The following is a 23,476-nucleotide window of genomic DNA, read 5'->3' as shown; positions in this document are numbered from 1 at the left end:
TCTGTGAAATTAGTCAGCCTCTCTAAGTAAAGAAAAGTGATTGCATTCGCTAACAAAGCATCAATTACAGCTAAGACATAAATTTAAAGCCCCAGTGAGCAGCGGAAAATTGGAGTTTCTTGCATGATATGAACCCATTTAGTAACATAGTATTCATCATCGTCATCATAATCAAACCCAACAGTCCCAAACGAAAACACTTCTAAGGTCAGGTATGATCAAGGATGAAATATAATTTGTTTTATCTGAGGCAGTGGCTGTCTGGAATATATAATTAGCAGTATTTTCATATCGGTAACAACTAACGATGTAGATGGACGGTAAACAGGCAGCTTGTTACTGATGATGATAAATGATCTGTTAGGGCTGCTTGTTTAGAGCAGAGGCTTCAGAGCACAGTCAGCTAGCGCCATCTAGTGATTAACCCACTAACTGTGAACTTTTTTAAGGCTATATTGCAGTGAGCACAAGCCACATTTTGTGTTTTTCTAATGAAATATACTTCTATTGTTCCCAATGAATGTGAATGTCCTGTTTTCCATTTTTACTTAAACAAAAGTACATGTGTTAGCATCAAAATATATTTATAGTGCCAAAAGCAAAGATGATGATTATGCACAGTGGCACATTTCAGAATAATATCATTGTATTTGAGTTATGGATGTATTCATGTGTAAGCATCACTAATGTTGCTGGGCAAACTGGAAATATAAGGTATGTACAACAAAATATAAAATATTAACTAGTCCACCACAATAATGTTCAAGTGAATGCTAAAACTCAGTATTTAGTATTTGATGTCATGAGCATAAATCAGTTCCTTTCTGCTTATTCTGCAAAATAGTTTCACCAGTTTAATTCAGCCTCTTTTGCCCCACTGAATCAGGGGTTTTGATGGTGCAGAAGTTTATACAGCAGAAGTCCTGTGATATATTATTGGTCCCAGCAGCAGCACCATACAGAGCTCCTTTCCAGACCTCTTCCATCATGGCACTGACAGACTATTTTTCAGTTCTTGCACATTTACACTTCTGCAGGATGGCGAAATGCACAAGATTAATAGAATCCACAGATATGTACAGTAAGCCAAAGGAAAAAAGATTTTTTTCCTGCAGTAGAAAATACAACAACTCAAATATAAATTCATAAAATGTTTTGGAAATAATAGAAAAAACATGAGCTTAATACATCTTTAAATGTGAAAAGGCTTGAAGTTTATAATGTGCCTCAGTCTTAAGACTATGGCAAAACTGCAAATATAAAAGAAGCTTTTATAAAGTGGTGGGAAGTATTTAAGTGTGTGTGCTCACACAATATGAGTACTTAAAAATTTTTTTACTTCACTGCAGTTGTTTGAGAGCTTTAGTTACTGGTTACTTTACAATATATATATACATTTTACACACAATATGTGATCACCTCATAAACAACATGAAATGGTGGCTCCTTTTACTGATAACTGCTTCTTATCTGTGCTTTTCTTTTGGATTTCAAATGTAAGATTTTTAATTGAAACGAAGTATTTTACATTTTAATTTTGTTTCCTTTTACACAATGAGTTCATGCAGAAGTCCCTGCACAGTCCAATTGTTTTTTGGTCGGTGTACCCACGCTGAAACCTATTGAAGGTTAAGGGTTAAGGGCTAAACTTAGTAGCTATGGCAGTGCTTAGTCAACATGTTTGATTGCCAAACTAAAGTTGAACCCCAAGTCAAAAGCATTTCCTAGTATCATCTCCTTAAATAGATGTCTCCTTCCCAGGGACATAGAATCTGCTCCGGTATCATAAAACCCTGAAAATATCACCGCTGGCTGGTGATAACAGTGCAGAACATACATTTAATGCAAAATAACTGAACAAAAGCAGGCATAATAGAGCACAAAAATAAGTTAAAGTGCAAAAGACCAAACTAATTTCTAGTCGTGACGTGTCGCCTTTACGTGTTTGCGTCACTGGCATGCGTCAGTCAAAATGTAAACACTCCTCCAGCAGCAGCTTCCTCATTTTGTCGAGCTAACATGATGTGCTTGCGGGTAGTATTTCATCCACTAAAGGTTTCCAGTCGAGGTTATTACTGCTGATAATCCACGAAGAGATCAGATGATGTTATAAATTCTTTTTCTGGGCTTTACGAGTCCACGTCAAGTTACCGTCATAAAGTTAATCTCAGTGGTGGAGCTAATTTCAGCTAGCTAACTCTCTGCTCGCTTTGCAAAGGAGTTCAGGCGCAGCTTTATTTCGGGCTGTTCTAGGTTTCACGCTAAAAGCTCACCTTGCTCTGTGCTGAAATGGTGCTGTCGTTGGTGAGCCTTTGCGCCTCGGAGGTGGTGAGTGACCACAGCTCGTCGCCCTGCTGGCTGAGGTGGGTGCCCAGGGAGCTGTACGGACCGCTGCTGGACGCCGCCTTCACCTGCAGCAGACCGCTGGCTGTGGGCGAACTGGTGCAGAGGTGGCCTGAGCGCATGCTGCGGGTCGGCGGGCGCAGAAAACGGGGACAAACTGCGCCAAATCGACTGTGCATCCAGGCTCTGTTACTTGCAGTTGTCAGAGGGCTGTCGGACCACAGGTGAGAAGTGGTTTACAATTGTAGCTGCAGTTTTGTTCATCAGTGTCTGTGAGTAACGCTGGACACTTCCCTAGGTGTGCCCTGCAAGTGCTGGACCTCTGTGGACTTCAAGGAGATGAAGGAGGGATGGGAGACTCCATGGGAGGCTGGTCCCTAACTGTAGCTCTCTGCACCATGGTTGTTCAGGCCAGAGCTGGAGCACAGAGGGTGCAGAGGAGGGAAGGAGAGCGGGAGAGGAAAAGGTTCTCAGCTCTGGAGAGAGAAAGGGATGTGAAAAGAGAGAGGGGACCGTGGAAGAGGGGGAAGGAACCTAATGGGGACGAGGCAAGCACAGATAATGAGGCTGTGGAGGGGAAAGACAGAGAGAGCATGGGATCTTGTGGGCCTGTGGGTGATGAGGGGCTGATTAAAGGTGTCAGGAGGAGAATGGAGATGGAGAGGAAAAGAGAGGCAGAAGTGGCAGGTTTGGGAGGCAGCAGAAAGGAGACGGATGAGAAAGATTTAAATAGTGATGTGTTGGTGCATGTGAGAGCTGATCTTTTTGTAAATGCTCGCTCTTGGGATCGAGTACGCATGGCTCTTAGCACATCAGGGCCCCTCAAGCTTCAGTGCAGGTACCTACGCGTGGAAGAGATTTCAGTGTCTAGTATCAGGACCCTGCTAGACCTCCTGCCTCGTCAGGGCCTTCTGGGCATCGATGTTCGCTACAGCAGCCTCGGGGTGGCTGGCCTGGCTGAGCTGCTGCCTCTGCTCTCAGCCTTCCCTGCACTGAACTCCCTTCGCCTGCACTACTGTAACTTGGACATTCGCAGAGACCACATTGGCCAGGAGGAGGTCCTGAGGGACTTGTCTCTGGGTCTGGCAAAACTACAAGAGCTGCGACGCCTCAGCCTCACTGCACTGCGCCTGCCTGGACAGCTTCGTGTGCTGCTCAGGTATGGCCTGAATTCTGCCCTGTATCTTTGTACCTACACTAAAGCCCACTAAACAGCACAATGACAGACCGTCTCCTGATTTCTGTTTTGAAGTAGAACTACTTTCAATGTTGATCTCTGCATTTTTTTGCAGGCTATGACATAAAATGTTGGTTTCAGTTTTGCAAATTTTGGATTTGCAGCTCTAATTTCTTTTATTGCATTGTGCACTGAGTATCTGAGTTAAAGATTGAAGATTGACAAATAAGGACTTTGAAGACATTGCAAAGGCATTGTTTACAATGTCCTGACATTTTATTAATATATATGTATTTTTTTAACCTAAAGATTAACCTATAGATTAAGAAAATAATCTGCATATTAATCCTAATTAGCTTTAATCTGTTACTACACAAAATTTAGAGACATGTTTTAATCTTTGATTTCATACAAATCTTACCCAAACTAAACTGTCGTATTAAGTGTACGAGAAAAAAAGACAATCATAGCTCCATAATTAATAGTGGAACTGAATAATAAATGTTGTTTAAATGTACTGCCGTCCTCCTTTTGTTACAGCTCACTGCCTCAGCCTCTAGAGATACTGGAGCTGCCATATCTGAGCCTGAGCCCAGCTGATCTCGCCTATCTGTCCTGCAGCCATCATGCTTCCACGCTGCAGCAGCTGGATCTAAGTGAGAACCGTCTGGATGAAACTACCCTCCCCTCCGTCCGCCGCTTCCTCTCCCAGGCCTCCAGCAGCCTGCAGCACCTCTCTCTAAGCGGCTGCGGCCTGAATGACCACCTGCTGGGACTCCTGCTGCCGTCACTGGGAGGCTGCTGGGCCCTCAAGAGCTTGGCTTTGGCTCTGAACCCGCTCTCCATGACCGGCCTCATGGATTTGGTGAGGATGGCTGTGAGAATGCCCTCCCTCCGTCACTTACTCTACCCCAACCCCCTGGAGGACTACCAGCCGGGCCTCCCTGACCTGCCCTCCAGTGCTCAGCTCTTAGACTGGCCGCTGGATGAAGCCACAGACATCAACACCACCAGCAGCCAGCTCAACAGGCTGCTGATAGACAGCGGACGCTCTGACCTCTTTCTGACATGCGACCTGCTCAATTATGATAAAGATCTGGTGAACTAAAGCAGAGGTGAAGGGAAGGACACAGGTGCTTTTTAGTTCAGTTACTGACACATAACAGAGCAAAGTACACACACCTGACAATCAAATTGTCTGCAAAGCAACAGGTTTGTTATTGATGGGAGCATGAATGTGATCAGGAGACGGATTGTTGCTGGTTTTGTACCAAACATTAGTCTTGTGCTACATAGTTGGGACACAGTTTGACACCATGCTGGTTGAAGATTACAGGCTGTTCGTCCTTGTGCCTTTACAGCTGTCACCACTACTTACTTTATACAAAGCAATCATTCAAATACAGTATCTGAACAGCTACTACATGTGTATAGAATACATCAACAACCAAAACTACATGTTTGTTAGTAGTTTCCTTTCTAAAAGTGTGTTTGCTAAATATTTGCATAGTTCTTCCTTAAATAGGAAATGAATGCAACTACAAAATATGTTTTTTTGTTTTATTCGCTGATTAATGTACTTTCTCTTTGTGCTGTTCTAATTGACTTGCATATTGTATTTCTTGAACATCTGTTTTAAAATGTTCAGGATTATTACTGTTTTTGTATTCATTCAACTTGTATATCCAATCAAAAGTATCACCATTATCAGGAAATGAGTGTACCAAATCACCCTTGTACCACATGAATGCATTTACATATTATAAGTCACAGAATAAATCAGTCATGACGCTACGTTTCTAAGAGTCATTCAAGAAGGTAATGGGAGTGTAAGAGACTAAGAGGCATCATCTGTAGTAGTCTACGAAAGACTGCTGTTGAATGAAGTAGCGGCGAGGCAAGGCCCTCACCCAGTCCTCGTCTGTGTAGACGTGAAAGGGGCAGAGAGTGACCCGAGGTAATGGCAGAGAGATAAAGTTGGGGAACTGCATGAGGAAGGGACGGTTTCTCAGGGGGGGCAGGATTATACCTGTATGACAAGAATGCATTGGACAATATGAAGCAGCAGATTTCTACAAGCACAGTTGCATATAATCAGAGGTGCTTCTACAGTACAGTGAAATCTTACCAGGTGGCCTCGATACCCTGGCCATGCTGTAGGTCTCTCCCAGACGAAGGATTGGTTGAGAGCTACTACAATTAGACGAGTAGATTAAAAAAAATTAGAATTGACTCCCTTTCACTGAGGAAACTGTCATATATACATGACGTTTACGTACCAGTCATATTGGGGCAAAAGCACTGTGTCTTTGCGACCAGCAGGCGCAACACATCTGGACTTTGTGTACTCCTCTTTTTTCACAGAGCAGAAATGATTCAGTACATCCACCATGCCGGAGGACGACAGCTTCCACGTTTCCATACTCCTGAGGTAAAGACACCCGTCATGGGCCTGGTGGCAAGGAAAGACAGAGGGGAAAGCAGTTAATCACAAACAGTAGCAAGCCTAAACCAGCCCTGCCATGCCAGTCAACAACACTGTGACAAGCTCTCATGTACTCCTATTTAGAGGAGTTAAGGTCACTCTAAAGGACATCAGATACTGTGGAGAGCCAATTCACAGAGAGAGAGCCTCTCAGTTGTCAAACACCTGTTCTGTCCTTTTGTCACACTCAAAAATACCCCAATGGGTGGTGGTTTGCAGATGTAAAGCAAATTGAATATGGAGAAATTAAGATTTAAATAAACAATGTTACTTTGTATTTGGAGATCCATAACTCCAGCCAACTATCTGTTCTGTCATGGAGGCTCTTCCAGATGTCACACTGGTCCTGCAGCTCTGAGTTCCAGCTCTCCAGCTCTGGACACAACCACCTCTCAGCCTCATTTACGCCTAATGCAGTCAGCATGGGCAGCACTGTTTCTCTGTTGACAACAAGACAATACGAACATTCAGTCTTTCCAGAAAGTTTAATGTACACTTGAGGCCTTTTTTAGAATAAACGTGAAATAAATTTTTTGGCCACTTAGGGAACAAGTTGTGAACACAGCAGTGACATATAATGGTAACTTGTTAGCAAACAGTAACAAAAGTTAACATTTAGCTTTGTTATTTTAGCTGTTTGCTCTCTACCAACTCCTGAGGGAAATATCTGGTTCTTTAGTTGCTGAATTCTCCATTAAATTCACCAACTAGTCTCTAACCATGTTTATCTGCTGTTTGGTGCTGAGGAGGTGGTGCATACTGGATCTTTAGAGCTTTTTCACTGAAAATGACACTATGAGAGCAGTGACAGTGAAGCAAAACAGTAAAGTTGCAGCCAGACAGCAAACAATGAGCTGAAACCTGCTATAAAGCCCCTTTCACATATAAATATCAATCATAGACACTTTAAATATAAAGGTTAAGATGTTTGCATTGTCATTGCTTTTTGATGGACTCACCGGACACCCAGTTTTTTAAAAGCCAAAAGAGTGAGAAGGTTTTTCACAAGTTCATAGCTGCCACCTTGAAGCCGCACCAACAGACTCAACATTTCCCCGAGCGCGGCCCGTTCCACAGGTGACTGAAACACACACAGGAAGAACATTTACACATCTTCTTCTAACCATGAACACAGACAATCTTGATCCTGGACATAAGACGTACCATGTGAGGTCCCACAAATTTGGGCACCAAAGCAATGAGACCTTGGCAAAGCTTGACTGTGTTCTTTAAGAGTCCCTGGCTGTGCAGCGCCTGCAGCCCAGCGAGGATCTTAATCCTAGATGGAGCACCGCAGGTTTTTAGACAGCCCAACAGCTGCAAGGAGAAGTCCTCTGGAGAAAGGGTGCTTGGGATACACTGCACACACACATACACTCATCAAGATCTTGACTTGGATATAACTGCCTGGTGAACAGCAGATACTGTATATATATTTGGCATGAGCTACCTTTTTATCAGGATACAGAGCTTGAAACCAGGCAGCATCTGCAAACTGTTTGAGGAACGTCGGCACCTCAGGGCTGGGTTCTTGCGGTGGGAGTGGTGTTGGGGTCATTCGAGGGCGAAGAGGTGGAGTAGGAGTTTTGGGTTTGGGCTGCTCTAATGGAGAAATAATCTCTGGAGGCTACAGTGATTGCAGATATACACACAGAGGCAAACACAATGAGAGGTGCTATTTTATTTATTTTGTCTTCTGTGAGACTAAGACAGTACATGCTCTTGCCTCTTTGTCCTCCACTGTGACACGTCTCTTGGGTATGACTTTGGCAACCTGCCGTGGCTTGACTTTTATCAGGGTCTTTGTTGCTGGGATATTTTTCTCCTGCAGTTAGAGAAACATCAAAACATGATATATAACACATTTCTGGCAAGTACAGTAAAGTAACATTTAGGGACACTAAAAATACTACTACTAATAATAATGATAATAATAATAATAATAATAATAATACTACTAATAATAATAATATTGATGATGCGCTGCTTATCATGCTACCAGTTTTTACCTTTTTTTTCTCCACATTCATGGGAACGTTTAATTTAGATTTAGGGTGGATGTCCTCTTTTAATGTAGGAAGGTTACAGGGCATGTAGTCACAGGGATCAGGATAAAATGAAAGTTTATCCGAGTCAAAACCGTCCTCCAAATCAATCTGAAAACAAAGCATGGTGATTTTTAGACAAAGAGGCTTGTTAATTGAAGTCGTGTTTTGCTGCATATCCAGAAAATAGCGTTCTATTAAACCTTTAAACTGATGCAAAGTGTCAGATTGCCACAGTGTTTAAAATGCAATGGGAAAGGTGGGTTGCTTATGAAGCTGTGTTCTTGGGGTTATTGAAGAGAAATGGGTAAAATGAGTGGGAGAAGATGGATGAAGAACCTTGATATTCGGGGGCAGCCTATATATTATCTTCATGTAGCGATCAAAAGCCTCTTTCTTGGTTTCCTTTGTGCTGGGAGGCTTCCCTTTTTTGCATTTTACTGAGCCTTGTAGGAGTGCAGCTAGGTCCGTATTTGAAGTCATTAAGCTCTCATCATCCTGGAGCAAGACGGATGGAAAAGATAATCACCAAAGTATTTGAACACATTTTGTGTGCCATTGTGCAGTCTTAAAATCTATCAATTCACCTGCACCTTCTGTCGCCACATGTCTTGAGACAATCTTGAGCTGCTGGGGATGGCTTGTAATTCCTCCTCCTTATCTTTGTCTATGCCCACATTCCTGTTTACACAAATATTGCACATATCTTAGTATGTCATTGTTTTGGATTATTCGTAATATGTTAAATGAATAAATCTTAATTTCTTTTACTGCACCTTTTTTCGTTCTCGATGATAGGCAAGTTAGGAAGGGGATCTGCACAATAAGTGTAAAGAAGCTGTCAGAACACAGATTAAAGATTAGATTCAAGGAACATTTTGTTTATATTTTGCAGCTTTGGTTAAAAATATCTAAATTACTTACCATTTGTTGGTAGTCGTGTGGCAAGAATTTTGCACAGTTCATCCGATACAGATCCCCCCTGATGCCAAGAAACAGCTCCCCAAACCCACTGTAAGCCAGACACTTGGGCACTGCATTCAGCTGCAGCGTCCTAGAGGGGTCACATATACATAAATATCCATTCATTACTAAAATACTGTACGTTTTTCCACATCTGTAATGCAAAAATATCAGCGGCATGTGCTCAAACCCGATTAGGTGATTCTCCTCATTCCAGATACGCATTGTCCCATCTAGACTGGTGGTGACAAACACCTCCAGATCAGGACACACACACAATCCTGCAAGAAAACGGATCAAACATCCAGTCACTCACACACATATATAAACAATGCAACACATCCACAAAAGACAATCAATTCATTACAGAAAAAAAGTTTCCTTTAACGCTGCTTTTTTACTGTTTTCGTGACCTGTGAGTTGGTCTAAATGTCCTTCCCCACGTGGGTAATCGGTCTGGCTTTGGTTGAGTAGGTTAAAGTGCATCAGGTTGTAGGTGCCACTGCTGGGCTCTTGAAAAGTCAAGGCCAGCTGGGTTCCCAGCACTGCCATGTGGACTTGTGGCTGGCCAAAGGGCAGGATGAGCTGTTGGCTGAGACACTCCTGGACATAGGGCTTCACGCTCCACACCACCACTGTCATGTCTTCACCTTAAGGATAGGAGTAAAGTTGTTGAATCATCACTGACAAGCATGCAGAGGCTATAAAGTTAAATTGGGAAATACCTGTGGAGAGCAGGTAACCGTGCTCAGGGTACACCTGCATTGTTGTGACCATCTGGCCATTGTGAGCTGGCGTCCTGTATATGATCTTCCCATTATCCATTTTCAGAACACTCACACAGCCTCCACTTTGGCCAAGCATGATCAAAAACCTGTCTCAAGCACAGAGGTACGATCACATTTGAGATAATTTTACTCCTAAGTAAATTTACTTTGACATACAAAATAATAAATTCTCACCTATTCTTGGCATCATCCAGAGCTGCCTTGTTCCTGTATTTGCATCCTCTTCTCTCCTGTAAACTCTTCCACTCCTCTAAAGCTACCTGCATCTCAGCCACATAACTATAGAGTACCAGGCAGCAAGCAGGGCCAGGGTTCGGCAGATTCTGGGTGTCATTCTCAGTCACATGGTCCTCGAGCTGCCAAGGCACCTGGCCTCTACCCTTCCACTCCTGCATCAAAGTGATTGGATTAGTGAGTGTGTTGGCTTGGAGCACCGTACCTGTGTCAGTCAGAGCCAACAGAATCTCTTTTTGCAGACAGTAGTCAGCACACACAATCCTCTGCTTTGCCCTGAAGGAAGTCAGCACGGCCCCTGTCTCAGCAGCCACAAGCATGATGTCACTGTCCCCGCTGACGCAGAGGACTCGTGAAGGGAAAGGAGCAGGGAAAGGGGGCACTAGGATTTGTCTCAGTGGGGCACTTTCATCGAATTTACAGTGGAGGGTGTACAAGGTTCTGATGGTCCAGAAGTCAACTCCCTGATGAGAGAAGGAGAAGAAAGTATCTCCCTTTCCTGTGCCTCCTATGCACAACGGGGGATTTTCATGCCCTGTGTGGACACACTCGACCACATCACCCTCTTCCATGTTCCAGCAACGGATCGTATCATCCACAGAAGCTGATAACAGCATGCGTAATGCAGGGCAGTAGAACAGTGAGTTCACCACACCTACACAAAGAAAAAGAACATTTCAATATTATGTCTAATCATAAAGGGGGACAAAAAGAATGTGGATAGGTGTTATGAGTTTACCATTATGTCCTACAAACGCCACACGTAGCTCCCAATCTGGACCCCACACTCTAATGGAGAGCTCTTGAGATGCAATGATCAGAACGTCCAGCTGAGAGCAGTACACCATTGCAGTGATATCTCTGTAAAACATAGCCTGTTAATCTTAATGCTAAGAAACTCAAATTCCACCACTCACAGTCTGATAAGATTCATCTTCCAACAATCACATCACATGCACCCCACACACCGGGAGCAGAGATCCTCTTTGTGCTCCAAAAGCTTCCCGGCATCAAGGTCGACCACCGTCACGACCGGCCCGCACACAACGAAGGCTCTGTGGGGCCTGTCAGATCGTGGGGGAGCCAGTGCCATTTGAGTGAAAGTGCTGTGCTGCAGCCCTTCCTGTATCTTCACCTTACACCTCATGAGCCTCACAGACCAAACGCACACGTTCCCCTCGCCTGCGGTCACCAACTCTGTGCAGTGCTCCGCAGCCTGACACACACGTATGTCCAGGGCACCGTGCGCTGCATCCAAGGGGCGTAACTCACTGTCCAGAAGTGTGAGGACTGGCCCTGGGCCCCAGCCCACCAGCCAGCCTGAGAGCTTTGTGGCGGTCAGGCCCATGAAAGGGAGATGTGCGGAGGAAGTCTGCTTGTGGCCATCAGCTTTGCAGAGGCAAACCGTGTTGTCTGAATGAAGGCTAATGAATGCTGCAGCAGCGGCAGAATACATCATGAAACGCACAGGGCTGTCACAGGAAACATGCTGCAGGCAACGGAGACCATGAGTGACCACATGCCGCTTGCTCTTAGAGTGTTTTACCTAGAGAGTCAGACACAGAGAAAGAATATAAGGTGTATAAGACCTCTGAAGGTGCAGCTAACAGCTAAGCATCATACTGGCATGGTCTACCTTGGCTCCAGCTTGTTTTACATCCAACCTCCCATTTGATGTCCCCTTCCCTTGAGACGGCAGCCTCAGGGTGGGACTGGGGAGGAGCACTGTTGTGGTTGTTCTCGTCTCCTCACCTGGGGCCATCATCTCCACCACTTTCTACTGTGGACTCTGCTTCATCCTCTGACCTTTTGCACTTTTGCAACATTCAACAAATTCTCTTTTCTTTTGTTGGTGGCTGTGTGACATTTACTTGTGCAGGAAAAAGACAAACACAAGCAATTTTTATAAGAATGCCCAGTGGTGTTCTGATATTATTTCCTTGTCTGCTATAAAAATACTAGTAAAATGTTATAATTGCACAAATTACTCAACACCTGTCAAACTAGCAGTTGCTGCTTTATTTTGGGTCACCCTTAGAAATATTTTGAAGGACTTAATAGCTTTTGTAACTCTTGTAGACATAGAGGCCATCACTATTGAATTAAGAAAAAATAGATGCACATTAAAAGGATGATCTGGTCATTTTAGGAAAAGATGGGGAAGACCATTTTCTTTATCTAGTCTGTTTTAATCTTTTGTAATATCTGACCTGATTTGTTTGGACAGTCAACAAATAAAGTTTAAGGAAAACAAATGCTATACTTTTTAATGCACGCAGGGATATCAGGTGGAACAACTTGGTTTCAAGTCACCACCACAATACAAAAAAAGAACAAAAAAAACTCAGCTTTTAGCTCCTCTTTGAGCTAAAGACTAGCTAACATCAGTTTGGTTTTAGCTCTTCTATAAAGTTGCAGATTTAGAACGATAGATATCAGCCCAAAAGGTAAAGTAAACAAGTGGCAAACTTTGTGTTTACCTTCCACAGCTAGTAGTCACGTAGTCCGGATGCAGCAGGATGTCTTCAGCCTGTACAAACTCAAACTACTTCAGCTAGAAACGCTGACTACAGCTAGCATCACTGAGCTAAAAGTTTGCTCTCTGAGGGCCGAGCTGAGGGCTCGGTCTTTGTCGCTGGGCAACGGGTTGCTGGGCTACATCCGCGGCTGCAGGTCGCAAAACTTTAACTTCAAGCTGCAACATGGTTTGTCTTTAAATATGTGTTTGTTAATTAATAAAAAAAAAAAAAAAAGTGTGGCCCTGGAGTGACACACACGGCTGTAGCTATGCTCTGTGTAGGCCTATTTGTTTCTGCGACTTTGGGATGTTGAGGTGCCTTTGATTGATATTTTATAGATTTATAATCTTAGATTAATTTTAACCAATAAAAGATTCACCATTTTACCACCAGCATTGTATTCTTCTCCAAATCTGGCTTTTTTTGAATGAAATAAAATGTTTCATTATTATTGATTATCCTAAAAACTTGTTGGATGGTCTGTATTTAAAGGTTCCATATTATGCAAAATGTGCTTTTTAATGTCTTTTCGACATAAATGTGTGTCCCCAGTGTGCCGACAGACTGCCAAACTATGAGGAAAGACCATCCTCTCCCTTTCCTCCTGCTCAATCTGCCAGTAAATGTTTGTGAAAACACAACGTTTGGATTTGGCTCCCCTTATGACGTCATAGGGGGATCTAGTGCACACGTGACCTCCTCCAGCCCTTCAGCAGGCTGACTGTCTACATCCACAAAAAACATACTAATGTACTGCCCTGTTTTTCCTCTCTAAGACTGACCGGATCCCAGTAACGAAAGGATGTCTAGACAAGAAAAAAAGCACGCAGGCTGTTTTGTTCTTCTAAAATGGAGCATTTAGACAGACTCAACTGTTAACTGGATAAATTAAATGTTAAAATTTCTGAATAATCAAATCATTTTCAAGATGTTACTGTCTGCCTTTTTTTTTTTTTTACATCTAAAAATCTTGGTCATGGCCCTGGTTTAACATATTGTACTGTATTGTATCAGGCATGTGCTTTTGAATGATCCCATGTGTTATGCATGCTGTAACATTAAATAACACAGCTACAGATATATTCAGTTTATTGTATAAAAGTAAACTTGTTAATACCATACAAATATTTTACATTATTCAACCAGTAGAAATATTTACACCAACACACATTTACATTATATGTTTCTTGTAATATATTTATGCAGGATATTGAATGAATTGTTACCCCTATGGAGGATCTTTGGTATTTAGCCACATTCCTCTCATACCTGTGTCAATGTAAAATCTCCTAGCCATGTGTCATCAATTCAAGAGAAAAAGCACAAATGAAATTTAGGTATGTCATATAGTACACAAATTGAGAGTGACAGATTTATAAATTGATCTTTATGCTCTTCCAGAGTTTAGAGACGAATGAACAAAATCACAATGAACACGTCTAAATGCAGCCATGCAAGATGAAGTGTTTCAGAGGGCTTCAGTCATCAAACTCTCCAGCTTCTCCTCTTCTCCAGTAATGGGCACAGTAAAGTCTCTTGTGAAATACTGCATTTCTATTTTCCCTGACTCATGAGCGAGTGCTATCCCTGAATAGGTGCTTTGTTTTCCCGAGTCTCCAAACACAGCCATGGCTGTCACCCTGAAACAGAGCAGAACATGAACACCACATTTCCATATAAGCAATCTAAAATCTCTCAGAGACACCACCCCTCGTGTCTGTCTGCTGTTACCTGTCAGAATTCATCCTTTCGGTGACCACAGGCTCTGCATCATTTTTCAGCAGGTCCCATATGTGGAGGTTAGAGGCTGCATCGAACACACAGAAGACTGCTGGTCTGGTCTGGGCCCACTGCACTGACACCACTGGTTCACCCGCTGTGCTGCTTGTCCACTCCGCCACAGGCTGCTCCTGGCTGACCACGTGCAGCCTGATGCTGCCGTCCCCACAGCCCACCTGGAGTGTGTTATTGTTGTTTATCACATTGCTTTGTTGAATACTCGATTCTGATTGGTCAATTCTATGTAGTTCAAATAGTGGAAGCAATAAAATCATTTTTAAAATCAACATTTTATGTCAAATTGTTGATTTCTTTAGTACGAAGCTGTGTAACAAGCAGGACAAAGTATAGCGAGCGGTGGCCATTATTGCAAAACAAACCCCGTCAGGATGATTCCAGATCCCTCTGCTTCGAGTCAGAGACCTGTCGGGATTCGTTTTACAATAATGATCAGCTCGCTGTACATTACCCCTTACTGATGTGGTGGTCTTATTAGTATGCTGTGCATTGCACCAAGGACAGATTATTGTTTTAGGCATTTTGCTGTAATGGCAATAAAGTTAACTCCATTAATTCTAATCACTGGAATGGCTCATAAGCAAAGCGCCCTGAAAAAGGAGAGCACTTTCCATACTTCTGTGCACAGCATCAAATCCTTGCAAACCACTGCTGTGTAGCTACTGCCCCTGTATTTGGACTTTTTTGTGGAGGCAACAAAAATGCAATTATCTAATTTGAAAGAAAAACAAACAACCAAAGTGCACTCTCACCAAGAACAAGTGTTGCCTGAAGGGAGAAAAGTGGATTGAGCTGACTTCAACAGGTCGGACTCCGGCCTCCTGAAACCTGTAAAACTTTGGCAGAGCCTTCAAACCGTGACTCGTTCCATGGTTGACCAGACCCTGGACGATACGAAAACACTGTCAGAAACTCACACAAAAACCCTAAACTTAACTGTTATTGGGGTTGAGATCATCTCTGAGTATCTTGACAGGACATCGCACTATGGCGGACAAGATTATGCTCACCATATTGGTGCCGATAAAGAAATGATTGGAGTCCGTTGAAAGGAATTTTAAATGAAGTGTCTGTAAAGGCCCTGTTTTCGCTGCGTCTCGTGGTGATACCCTGAGAGTCAAATGGATCAAGAGAAGGAGAAAAACGCTAAATCAGACATCAAAGGGTACAACATTCCCAGCCAAAACCAAACTGTGTAACAGTGGAACACGACACTGCACACGATACAGGACCACATATATGTCCCCATTGAATGTTGACGTGACAAAAGCAACAGGTCACGGTAACAAACAAGATCGTATGACTGTGACAGAGCAGCTGTGTTCCACTGGGACATTGTGGGGTATTTTGAGCCCAGCGGCTGGCAGTGACGAATGATCATCACAAGCCATTTATCAATCTCACCTCTCAGCAGTGAGGAGGGAGGAGCTGTGGAGCAACTTTACTTTGCCCCCAGGCCTGAGCCCTGCAAGAGAGAGAGAGGGAGAGAGAGAGAGAGGCTGAAGTTGGTACCACATGTGTGAGAAAGTTGAGTATGTTCATGGAAAAAGAGGGGGGTGCTCTAAAATGCGACTTACCGAGATCTGTTGGAGAGCCTGCCTCGTTGGCTTTTGGGAGCTCCACTACCACCTAAAGGACACAGAGAGAAAATCATGCAGTCCATCAGAGCATAACTTCGCTGTCAGTGTAGAGAAGATTTTCAAAGTCGCCCTGTCCACAGGTTTTCAACATGGGGCAAATGAATGGACAGACGAGAGAGCCATTCTGAGAGCTGGTAATGACAGAAATAATAATAATAATTGATTTTTTATTATTATTTAGTTTAATCAAACTGAATCATACTGAATGTTTTGGAACTACAATTCCTATATTTTGAGGGCTGTAAATGGGAGGTATAACGTTGCCATGGACTGAGGGCTACAAGTTGTCTTGCCCTGTTTTTTTATCCCGTAAGTTTTTACATTTTGGAAAACTGACACCAGTAAAAGTATGCCGAATTAGCTATTAGCATGCCCTTTTGTACATGGATGCCTTTGATACTGAAGACAACTTAAAAACGTGATGAGTTATAAGACGCAACATTTTTTATGATTTCTAAGCAGAGTAAATAGAAATGAAATATGTGTATCACGTGTGTGTGTTAAGATTTGACTAAGTAATGAATCTGAGAAGGAGCGCGGATTTGACAAATTGTTGCAATGGTTTATTAGGTAGCTTAACTGTCTCCAGGAGCTGCTCGTTACGGCCACTGCTGCTGCAACTGCTCATTCCTTTACTGAGCGGGCAAAATCATCAGGCCAAACACACAAGGAAATGCTTTCTGTCGTTTTTAGAACACTGACATGCACCTGTCCCTTTCACCTCACGCAATATCTCCACCTCGTGCCTGTCCCTTTGCATCCCCCCTTCATCTCTAGTGTGTCCCATCTGGAGATCTAATCGTTTGAAAACCTCTGGTGTAGAGAAAAGATATGCAGGATCTGTTACTCAACTTACCCAGAAATTTAAAATCCCGCTTTCATCCAGAGAAGCCAGCTGGAACGACAATCCTGACGACTCTGGATTATGAAACAGGATAACAATTAAATATGAAGCTGACTGTGAATAGCAAACACATGGCGCGTTTATAAAAGGATACGCAAGATCTGCATTAATGCTACACCACTCCATACCTTCCTCAGATGCCAAAAGGGGGATCTCTGGCCTGAGCCCCCCTGCTACGGTGGAGGGGACGACTTCTACAGATGTCACAGATGAGAAATGGCCTGAGCCGGCCATCACTGCATCTGTGTTGACAAGGTGACGAAAGAGAAGATACCAGCACGCACTGACACACCTCCACTGTGATGTAACAAAACAGCCTCTGAACTTTACGTGAGAGGGAGGGCAGAGGCCATCCTGAATCACCATACACAGTAAATAAGGATGTTTGCCATGTGCTGCCTGCTGACATTTCCTTGGGTGTGCAATGCAAAGAGTGAAATACACAACAACAAAGACGACAAAGTGAAAGATCAAGGGGCTTTATATTCTGAAAATAAAGACAGACAGAAAAAGCTCTGCACACACATGCTTAGAGAAAGGTCACGGAAATTAGCGGGACTAATTACATGGTATATTTTCAGGGAGGCATGGTTTCTGCCCTTCTTTAAAAGGCTACAAAGCATTGATTTCTCTTCCCTCAAAGAATAGTAATATTAATATTTATCAAGGTAAATTTAATTTACTTGTAACAATAATGTTACTTAAGTGTTACTTTGTGTGCAGTATTAAGTGGAAAAGTAGAGGGAAGAAGTACAAAACATTCATCTGTGGTGTTATCCTCTCAACCAGCCATGTCCATGACCCTGTATTAAATACAAATAAATTGATTTCTGATGTAAGCTATCATCATGTAACATACCGGTAGAGAAGGTGGGCTGCCGCAAAGTCCACTCATCCTCCCCTATCTTCAAGCGGTAATGGTTACTAACATGCTCCCTCAGGTCCCACAGCACCACAGAGCCCACTGATGTGCCCGCAAACACCAGTATGGCCTTTCCAGGGCTGAAGCAACAACACTGCACCTGCAGCAGTGAGCAATAAGAAACGGTGACCGTCAGTGTTCTGTGGAGACGTTTTTGTGGATGTTAAAGGGCAGAAAATTGGTTTTAATGCATGCTGCATTTTAAAGTGGCCTTTTTGGGAAATTTATATAATGAGCAAATAATAACCAGTCTCGTTCATGTCCAGTTGTGAAGTTACTGAAATGCCATAAAGGCAGGTTTGTGGTCGTCAACTACCTTTGCTATAACTGAAAAAACAACTGAAAAAACGTCACCTCAGATTCGTAGACAAGGACTTTTTGGGGTCTGGATGGCTCCCAAATGTTCCAGATGCAGATGATGGTGCAGCTGTCAAGACGCACAGCACTGGGCTTAGTTGTAGGGCTGTGGACTGACATCATGGTGTGCCTCTGGACCTGAGAGAAGTGCACCAGGCTGATGCTGCGACCTGCAATTGATAAAAACGATCACATGGGAAGAGCTCCCTGAGTAGTGTAATCACATGGATGTGCAGGTTTATAAAGCATATTCTGACCAACTGTGTACAAATAACGGCTGATTAAATGCCAGTGAGAATAGTGGTGTACCATAAAGAAATGACAACTTAGTGTTGAGCTGTAAACTTCCATCGCTGAAAGACAGCGTGTCTGTTTGAGACTTCAGCTTCCTCAGGGATTTTCTCTCAGCTTGATCCTCCTCCAAAAGGACAACCATGACCTTGATTCAGTCACAAAAGACATTGGGAGTTAGTTTAGGTCACAAAAACCTTCAAGGAGTAAGTTACATTTTCAAGGTGAAGGTGTATGAGTAAAAACCTGTGAGGCTGAGCGCAGAAATGTTGCCAGACGCCGTGAATCAAAGTTCATTTGACTTGTGGTTTTATCTTGTGCATCCCGAGAGAGGTTTGGATCTGTCGAAACAAAAACACTGTTATACTGAACTCTTATGCAGAGTTCATCAGAAAAAGATCGTGGCTTTTCCTTACCCCCACAGGCTCCACTGTGCTCTGGAGGATGCTGTGTCCACTTCTCACACACCTCTATCTCCTCTGTCTGGATGTCTCTGTCTGCATTATCCTCGTTACACTGGACGTAAGCCTGACGAGGACGAGGTTTTCACATGTGATTTAGACATGGACTATAGCTGTTGTTTAATGGGAAACGTGGAATATTTTCCTTTTCGCTTTCATAACTTGGTTACAGGTATGTGTGTAAAGTAAAAGACAGAGCAGAAACAAATACTGACCTGCTTAGTGTTGGCAGTTCCAAAGTTTCTAATATACATGTCGTATTCATTAACAGGTGGCAGATCCAAAAGGGAGAACGTCATAGAGAAATCCAGATCGATTAAACGAAGAAGCTCCGTACTGCGTTTTCTGTATCAGACAAAATACACTTTGAAGGTACAGTTAAAGAGAACATACACTGTGCTGTGTACTTGAAAAATCATATCATCCAGTCATATTACAACTATCCATTTTGCAAGTTAACTTACTTCTGTTTGGTGGCAACCTTCTTGCTGACTTCACGCTGCTTTGCGGCCACAAAGTCAATGAACTTCCCACGCTGGGAGGCTATGCTCTGGTTCTTTTCAGATCCTATTAATAGAGCAGCAAAGATGCATCACATCCCCATTAATTCTGCACAAAATATGCAGATATTAACTGACTGTCTTCAGATCAGACATGGAGAAACAAATCGGGGTAAAATGTAGCAGGCAATAACACCGAGTGCTTTAGTTCAGAGGTATATTTTGGCTGGATAACACAGAAGAACAAACTGCACCTCTGGACCATTTAGGCCCACGCTCCTCCTCTCTGCTTGTTATTTGTCTGGACTGAGCTGTTCCCACTCTCTCGTTCTCTTCATCAATGGCTCTCTGAATTGCTTCAATTTCCTTTCTCCTCTGCGCTGTGAGTTCCTCCCTCTCTTCAACCACCTCTGGATGCCGGGGCTCCTTCTCATCCTCATCTTCATCCATCTCCTCGAAATCCTCCTCATAATCCTATGGAAAGAGCAATCATGTATTACATGCAACCTGTTTAATGTGAAACTGAACAAATAACCAAGATGCTGTAAACACAAACTTCGCAACTAATAATTAACCGTTAACTGACAATAAGAATTTTGACCAATTAATACTCAGTAGAACAGTTCAAAAAAATATTTATGTTGATTCAATGAGTTCAATGAGTTCAATGAACACATGAGATAGAGGGTGTGATGTGGATGCTCTCCCACACCTGTTACACAGCGTTTGAATAAGTGAGAGATTCAGCCCTCCCTCGTTTGAGTTTGTTTGTTCTGGCTACCATTTACTGTTTACTTAACATTTATTTAAGTTTTTTGTCTTTTAACGGTTAATTATTAACATCCCTATTGGTATCTTAGAAGAATGAAAATGGATGCACACGTGAAAGCTCATAATACTCACCAGTTTCTTGGAAAATCAATTACATCAGCGTGCAAAGGTAACACAAAAATAAATGCATAAATGTTAAAAAGAACAATATGATGAGAAACTAAAAAAACAAACAATGGAATTAAGTTCTACAGTATGTAGCCTATTTCATAAGTAGAGGACTGTATTATTACCTCAAAGTCATCCTCATATTCCTGCTCAGCCAAATCTTCATCATTGACCTGTGGATGTGACAGAAAGTCATGAGGTAGAACATATTGTAAATGAGTGTGCAGAAACTCTTTGGGTTGATTCAGTGAAGAGAAAAGAAAAAGAGTGCACAGCATGCAGCACAGACAGTAGATGGCTCACAAAACCAGATCACCTCCAATCGGTTCAAGCTCACTTGTTTCAGTTTCAGCACATGACTTTGTGTAACCAGCGGCAGCATGAACAAAATGTAGTTTGCTTTCATGCAAGCAAAGGGAATGTAGCTATGAGATCAAACCCCATTGCAACTGGCATGATTGTCAATGCTCAGTTAGTTATCGGTGGGAATAAGAAAGACACACCGCCAAATTAAAAACAAAAGTTCGGAGAGATGCACAGCAAAGTAACCAAATCGAGCATCTTACAGGCTCCTCTGTGTCTCCTACATCTTTCGCAGTAGCTGCCCAGTGCTCAGCTACCATTGCTACATCCTGGATCACAAAAATGATACAAGGTCGAATAAAGCCATACAATCCATTAACAGAAAATTAAAGTATCTACAGGTTACTGTATAAAGGCACCTTAGAGGCATACAAACCTCAGTTTTAGTCTCATGCTTATGACTTTTGTCAGATGCCGATTTGTTGGAGCTGGTCCTGTCTCTGTGATGATTTCTGTCCGATTCCACCACCTCTCTGTGCCTTCTGTCTTTGTGCTTGTCCCACTCTGCTCGCTCTCTGTCACCACGGTGATGCCTGACCTCTTCGCCTGACCCCTTCAAGTCTTGATACTCCCTGGATACAGTGCCGTGCTTCCGCATTTCATCCTGGAGAATGGCAAAATTCACTCTCGTAAATCACTGTGACCAAATGATTTTGACACAACTGCAATACATCAACTCATGCAGTGTGACAAATCTGAAGTGAAATGTTGAGGGATATCGACAAAATGCTAATTTATTGATTTAAAATGCAAAACAGTGATGGACAATCAATCCTGGTACAGATGCTTACATGATTTCCTCTCTCTCTCTGTCTCCTTTCTCTCTCCTCTTTATGTCGTCTATGTTCGTCTTTGTGATCTGAAATCAGAACGTGACAGTTGACCCGATATGGACATAAAAAATCCTTTGAAGAGGACGAGCTAAACGTTCACACTGCGGCGGCCTTACCTCTTTCCTCCCTCAGGTCCAAATTCTTTCTGTCTCCATGTCTCTCTCGTCTTTCTCTGTCATTCCTCTTGTCTTCATACTCGTCTTTGTGTGTGTCTCTCTCTCTATGCCGATCTTTCTTCTCTCTTTCATGCTTTTCTCTCACTCTCTCTCTTTCTCCACTTTCCTCCTGTCTTCTTCTCTCCCTCTCAGCCCTGTGCTCTCTGTCCCGTTCCTCTCTCCGTCTGTCCTTGTCTCGCTCTTCCCTCCTTTTGTCCCTGTCCTCCTCGTGGCGTCTCTCCCTGTTCCTTTCCCTCTCTTTCTCTGTATCTCTGTGTCTTTCCTTTTCCCTCTCCCTTTCATGCTTTTCCTCTCTATCTCTCCTCCTGTCTCGGCCATCATCGTACCTCTTCCCATCTACCAACTTGTCTCTTTCCCTTCTCTTCTCCCTTTCCCCCTCATCTCTTCTATCCCTTTCCGTATCGCCTCTCCCATCCCGTGAGCCCTCTTTTCGTCTATCTGCATATCTATCTTTTCCGTCTTCATCTCTTCTCTCTCTTGTGCTCTCTCTTTCCCTGGGCCTGTCTCTCTCTCGTCTGGACTCCTTCTCTGGGTCTCTGCGGTGCCTCTCTATGGATTCCCCACCACGGTGCTTCCTATCATTGCCTTCTCGCCTCCTTGCATAGTCATCACCATGTCCTTCCTCCTACAAATAAATAAACAAATAAATAAAACCAGTTATATCATTTGGATGTAGTTTTGTCTGTAGATATAAATCCAGCCTTCTGCAACACTTTCCTAAGCTCTTAAAAACTTACCCTGATGTGTCTTCTCAGGTCAGCTGGTCTCCATGTGTCTTCCTTGGTTATTTTCTAAACAAATGGATTAGTTTAAGTTCTCTTGAAGACCATATGAACGTTAATTCAAAGACAACATAGGCATATTTCCATGATATCACACTAAAAACATACTAATCAGCAAGACGTTTCTAAGTTAACTAACGGTTGATAATTACCACAGTGGACACGACAGTTTTTAACTCAAAATACATCTACCAACTTTAGTCCGCAGACAGTAAAGTCAAAGATAGAGCAGCCACCTTTTCACTATGCATGTTCTCATCTGTGTTTTTTGTGTTTGAAGCCTTTCAATCGCCGAAATTTTGCTCATATTTTTGCAACGACACCGCCATGACAGTAAGCCTCTAGTGCGCACGCGCAGTTGGTCGAAACCAAGGAGATCGCGTCACTTCATCTTGACAACAGGCTTACTAATCAGCAGCAGAGCACTCGCTGGAGTCAACAGCCAGTTGCCACGGCAACAGTGAAACACTAAATACGTATTTTTTGTTTTTAGCAAAAAACATTAATGACGAATAATGATTATGACGATTTACACTAATACATCTCCCTGGATACAAATGGTGGTTGGGCTCATTTTGACGTTGTCTATCAATAAAACTCACCGAGCTGATCGATTTCTCTGTGCTCGTCATTTCATGGTCTTAATCTGTGGTCTTAATTCGTGCTCTGGTGTTTGATAGCAATCAAGCTAAGCAGCAAGATACTTATTTACCTGATATACACGCAAGTCAGCGTGTTTTTTCTTACATATTTTAAGAACTGTACTTTTACAAGTACTTTGACGATACTAAAGTGGTGCTGTAGTTGGTAGTTTCCAGCTGTGTTTGCCGCTAGTGAGCACCAGGTGGGGGTGTTTTTCCTTCCTAGCCGGGCTCCGTGCACCGCAGGGAGCGCACGGAGCCTGATCCCGGTGCGTTTTTGAACATGATCGTTTGTGAGCTGTGAGGAGGCAGAGCG

General features: G+C 43.0%; 2 protein-coding genes across 3 annotated transcripts; one reads left to right on the top strand and one right to left on the bottom strand.

Moving 5' to 3' along the window:
• Positions 1-2,025: 2,025 nt before the first annotated feature.
• Positions 2,026-5,294, top strand: LOC139221123 (leucine-rich repeat-containing protein 14). The gene is made up of 3 exons (XM_070853036.1): positions 2,026-2,567; positions 2,642-3,502; positions 4,061-5,294. Exons 1-3 carry the CDS (start codon positions 2,290-2,292, stop codon positions 4,626-4,628), a joined length of 1,707 nt encoding a protein of 568 aa, XP_070709137.1. The 5' UTR covers positions 2,026-2,289; the 3' UTR covers positions 4,629-5,294.
• An 8,385-nt stretch (positions 5,295-13,679) lies between these two features.
• dync2i1 (dynein 2 intermediate chain 1) lies at positions 13,680-22,813 on the bottom strand. Of its 2 annotated transcripts, XM_070852771.1 has the most exons (22): positions 22,756-22,813; positions 22,475-22,528; positions 21,678-22,362; positions 21,520-21,587; positions 21,105-21,332; positions 20,932-20,997; positions 20,491-20,538; positions 19,681-19,900; positions 19,391-19,493; positions 19,142-19,271; positions 18,882-18,993; positions 18,712-18,806; positions 18,484-18,613; positions 18,172-18,344; positions 17,755-17,917; positions 17,024-17,137; positions 16,848-16,909; positions 15,929-15,980; positions 15,756-15,816; positions 15,362-15,461; positions 15,104-15,235; positions 14,282-14,509 (listed from the first exon to the last, which is right to left on the bottom strand). In XM_070852771.1, exons 1-22 carry the CDS (start codon positions 22,768-22,770, stop codon positions 14,282-14,284), a joined length of 3,039 nt encoding a protein of 1,012 aa, XP_070708872.1. In that variant the 5' UTR covers positions 22,771-22,813. The 2 variants fall into 2 exon arrangements, with proteins under 2 accessions (XP_070708871.1, XP_070708872.1); XM_070852770.1 differs by lacking the exons at positions 20,932-20,997; positions 21,105-21,332; positions 21,520-21,587; ... (1 more) ...; positions 22,475-22,528; positions 22,756-22,813 and adding an exon at positions 13,680-14,194 and having other exon boundaries at positions 14,286-14,509; positions 20,491-20,532.
• Positions 22,814-23,476: the final 663 nt, after the last annotated feature.

Source organism: Pempheris klunzingeri, chromosome 21 (assembly GCF_042242105.1).
Source record: "Pempheris klunzingeri isolate RE-2024b chromosome 21, fPemKlu1.hap1, whole genome shotgun sequence".
NCBI lineage: Eukaryota > Metazoa > Chordata > Actinopteri > Acropomatiformes > Pempheridae > Pempheris > Pempheris klunzingeri.
The sequence above is the reverse complement of the archived record's forward strand: the minus strand, read 5'-3'. Positions and strand labels throughout refer to the sequence as shown.

Excerpts from the sequence above, each read along its gene's own strand:
- dync2i1 (XM_070852771.1), bottom strand. Across the intron at positions 18,994-19,141 it reads GAACTGCCAACACTAAGCAG|GCTTACGTCCAGTGTAACGA; the intron begins GTCAGTATTTGT and ends CGTCCTCGTCAG. Across the intron at positions 18,807-18,881 it reads GCACAGTGGAGCCTGTGGGG|ATCCAAACCTCTCTCGGGAT; the intron begins GTAAGGAAAAGC and ends TTGTTTCGACAG.
- LOC139221123 (XM_070853036.1), top strand. The coding sequence starts at position 2,290 with ATGGTGCTGTCGTTGGTGAGCCTTTGCGCCTCGGAGGTGGTGAGTGAC. Across the intron at positions 2,568-2,641 it reads AGAGGGCTGTCGGACCACAG|GTGTGCCCTGCAAGTGCTGG; the intron begins GTGAGAAGTGGT and ends ACACTTCCCTAG. Across the intron at positions 3,503-4,060 it reads CAGCTTCGTGTGCTGCTCAG|CTCACTGCCTCAGCCTCTAG; the intron begins GTATGGCCTGAA and ends CTTTTGTTACAG.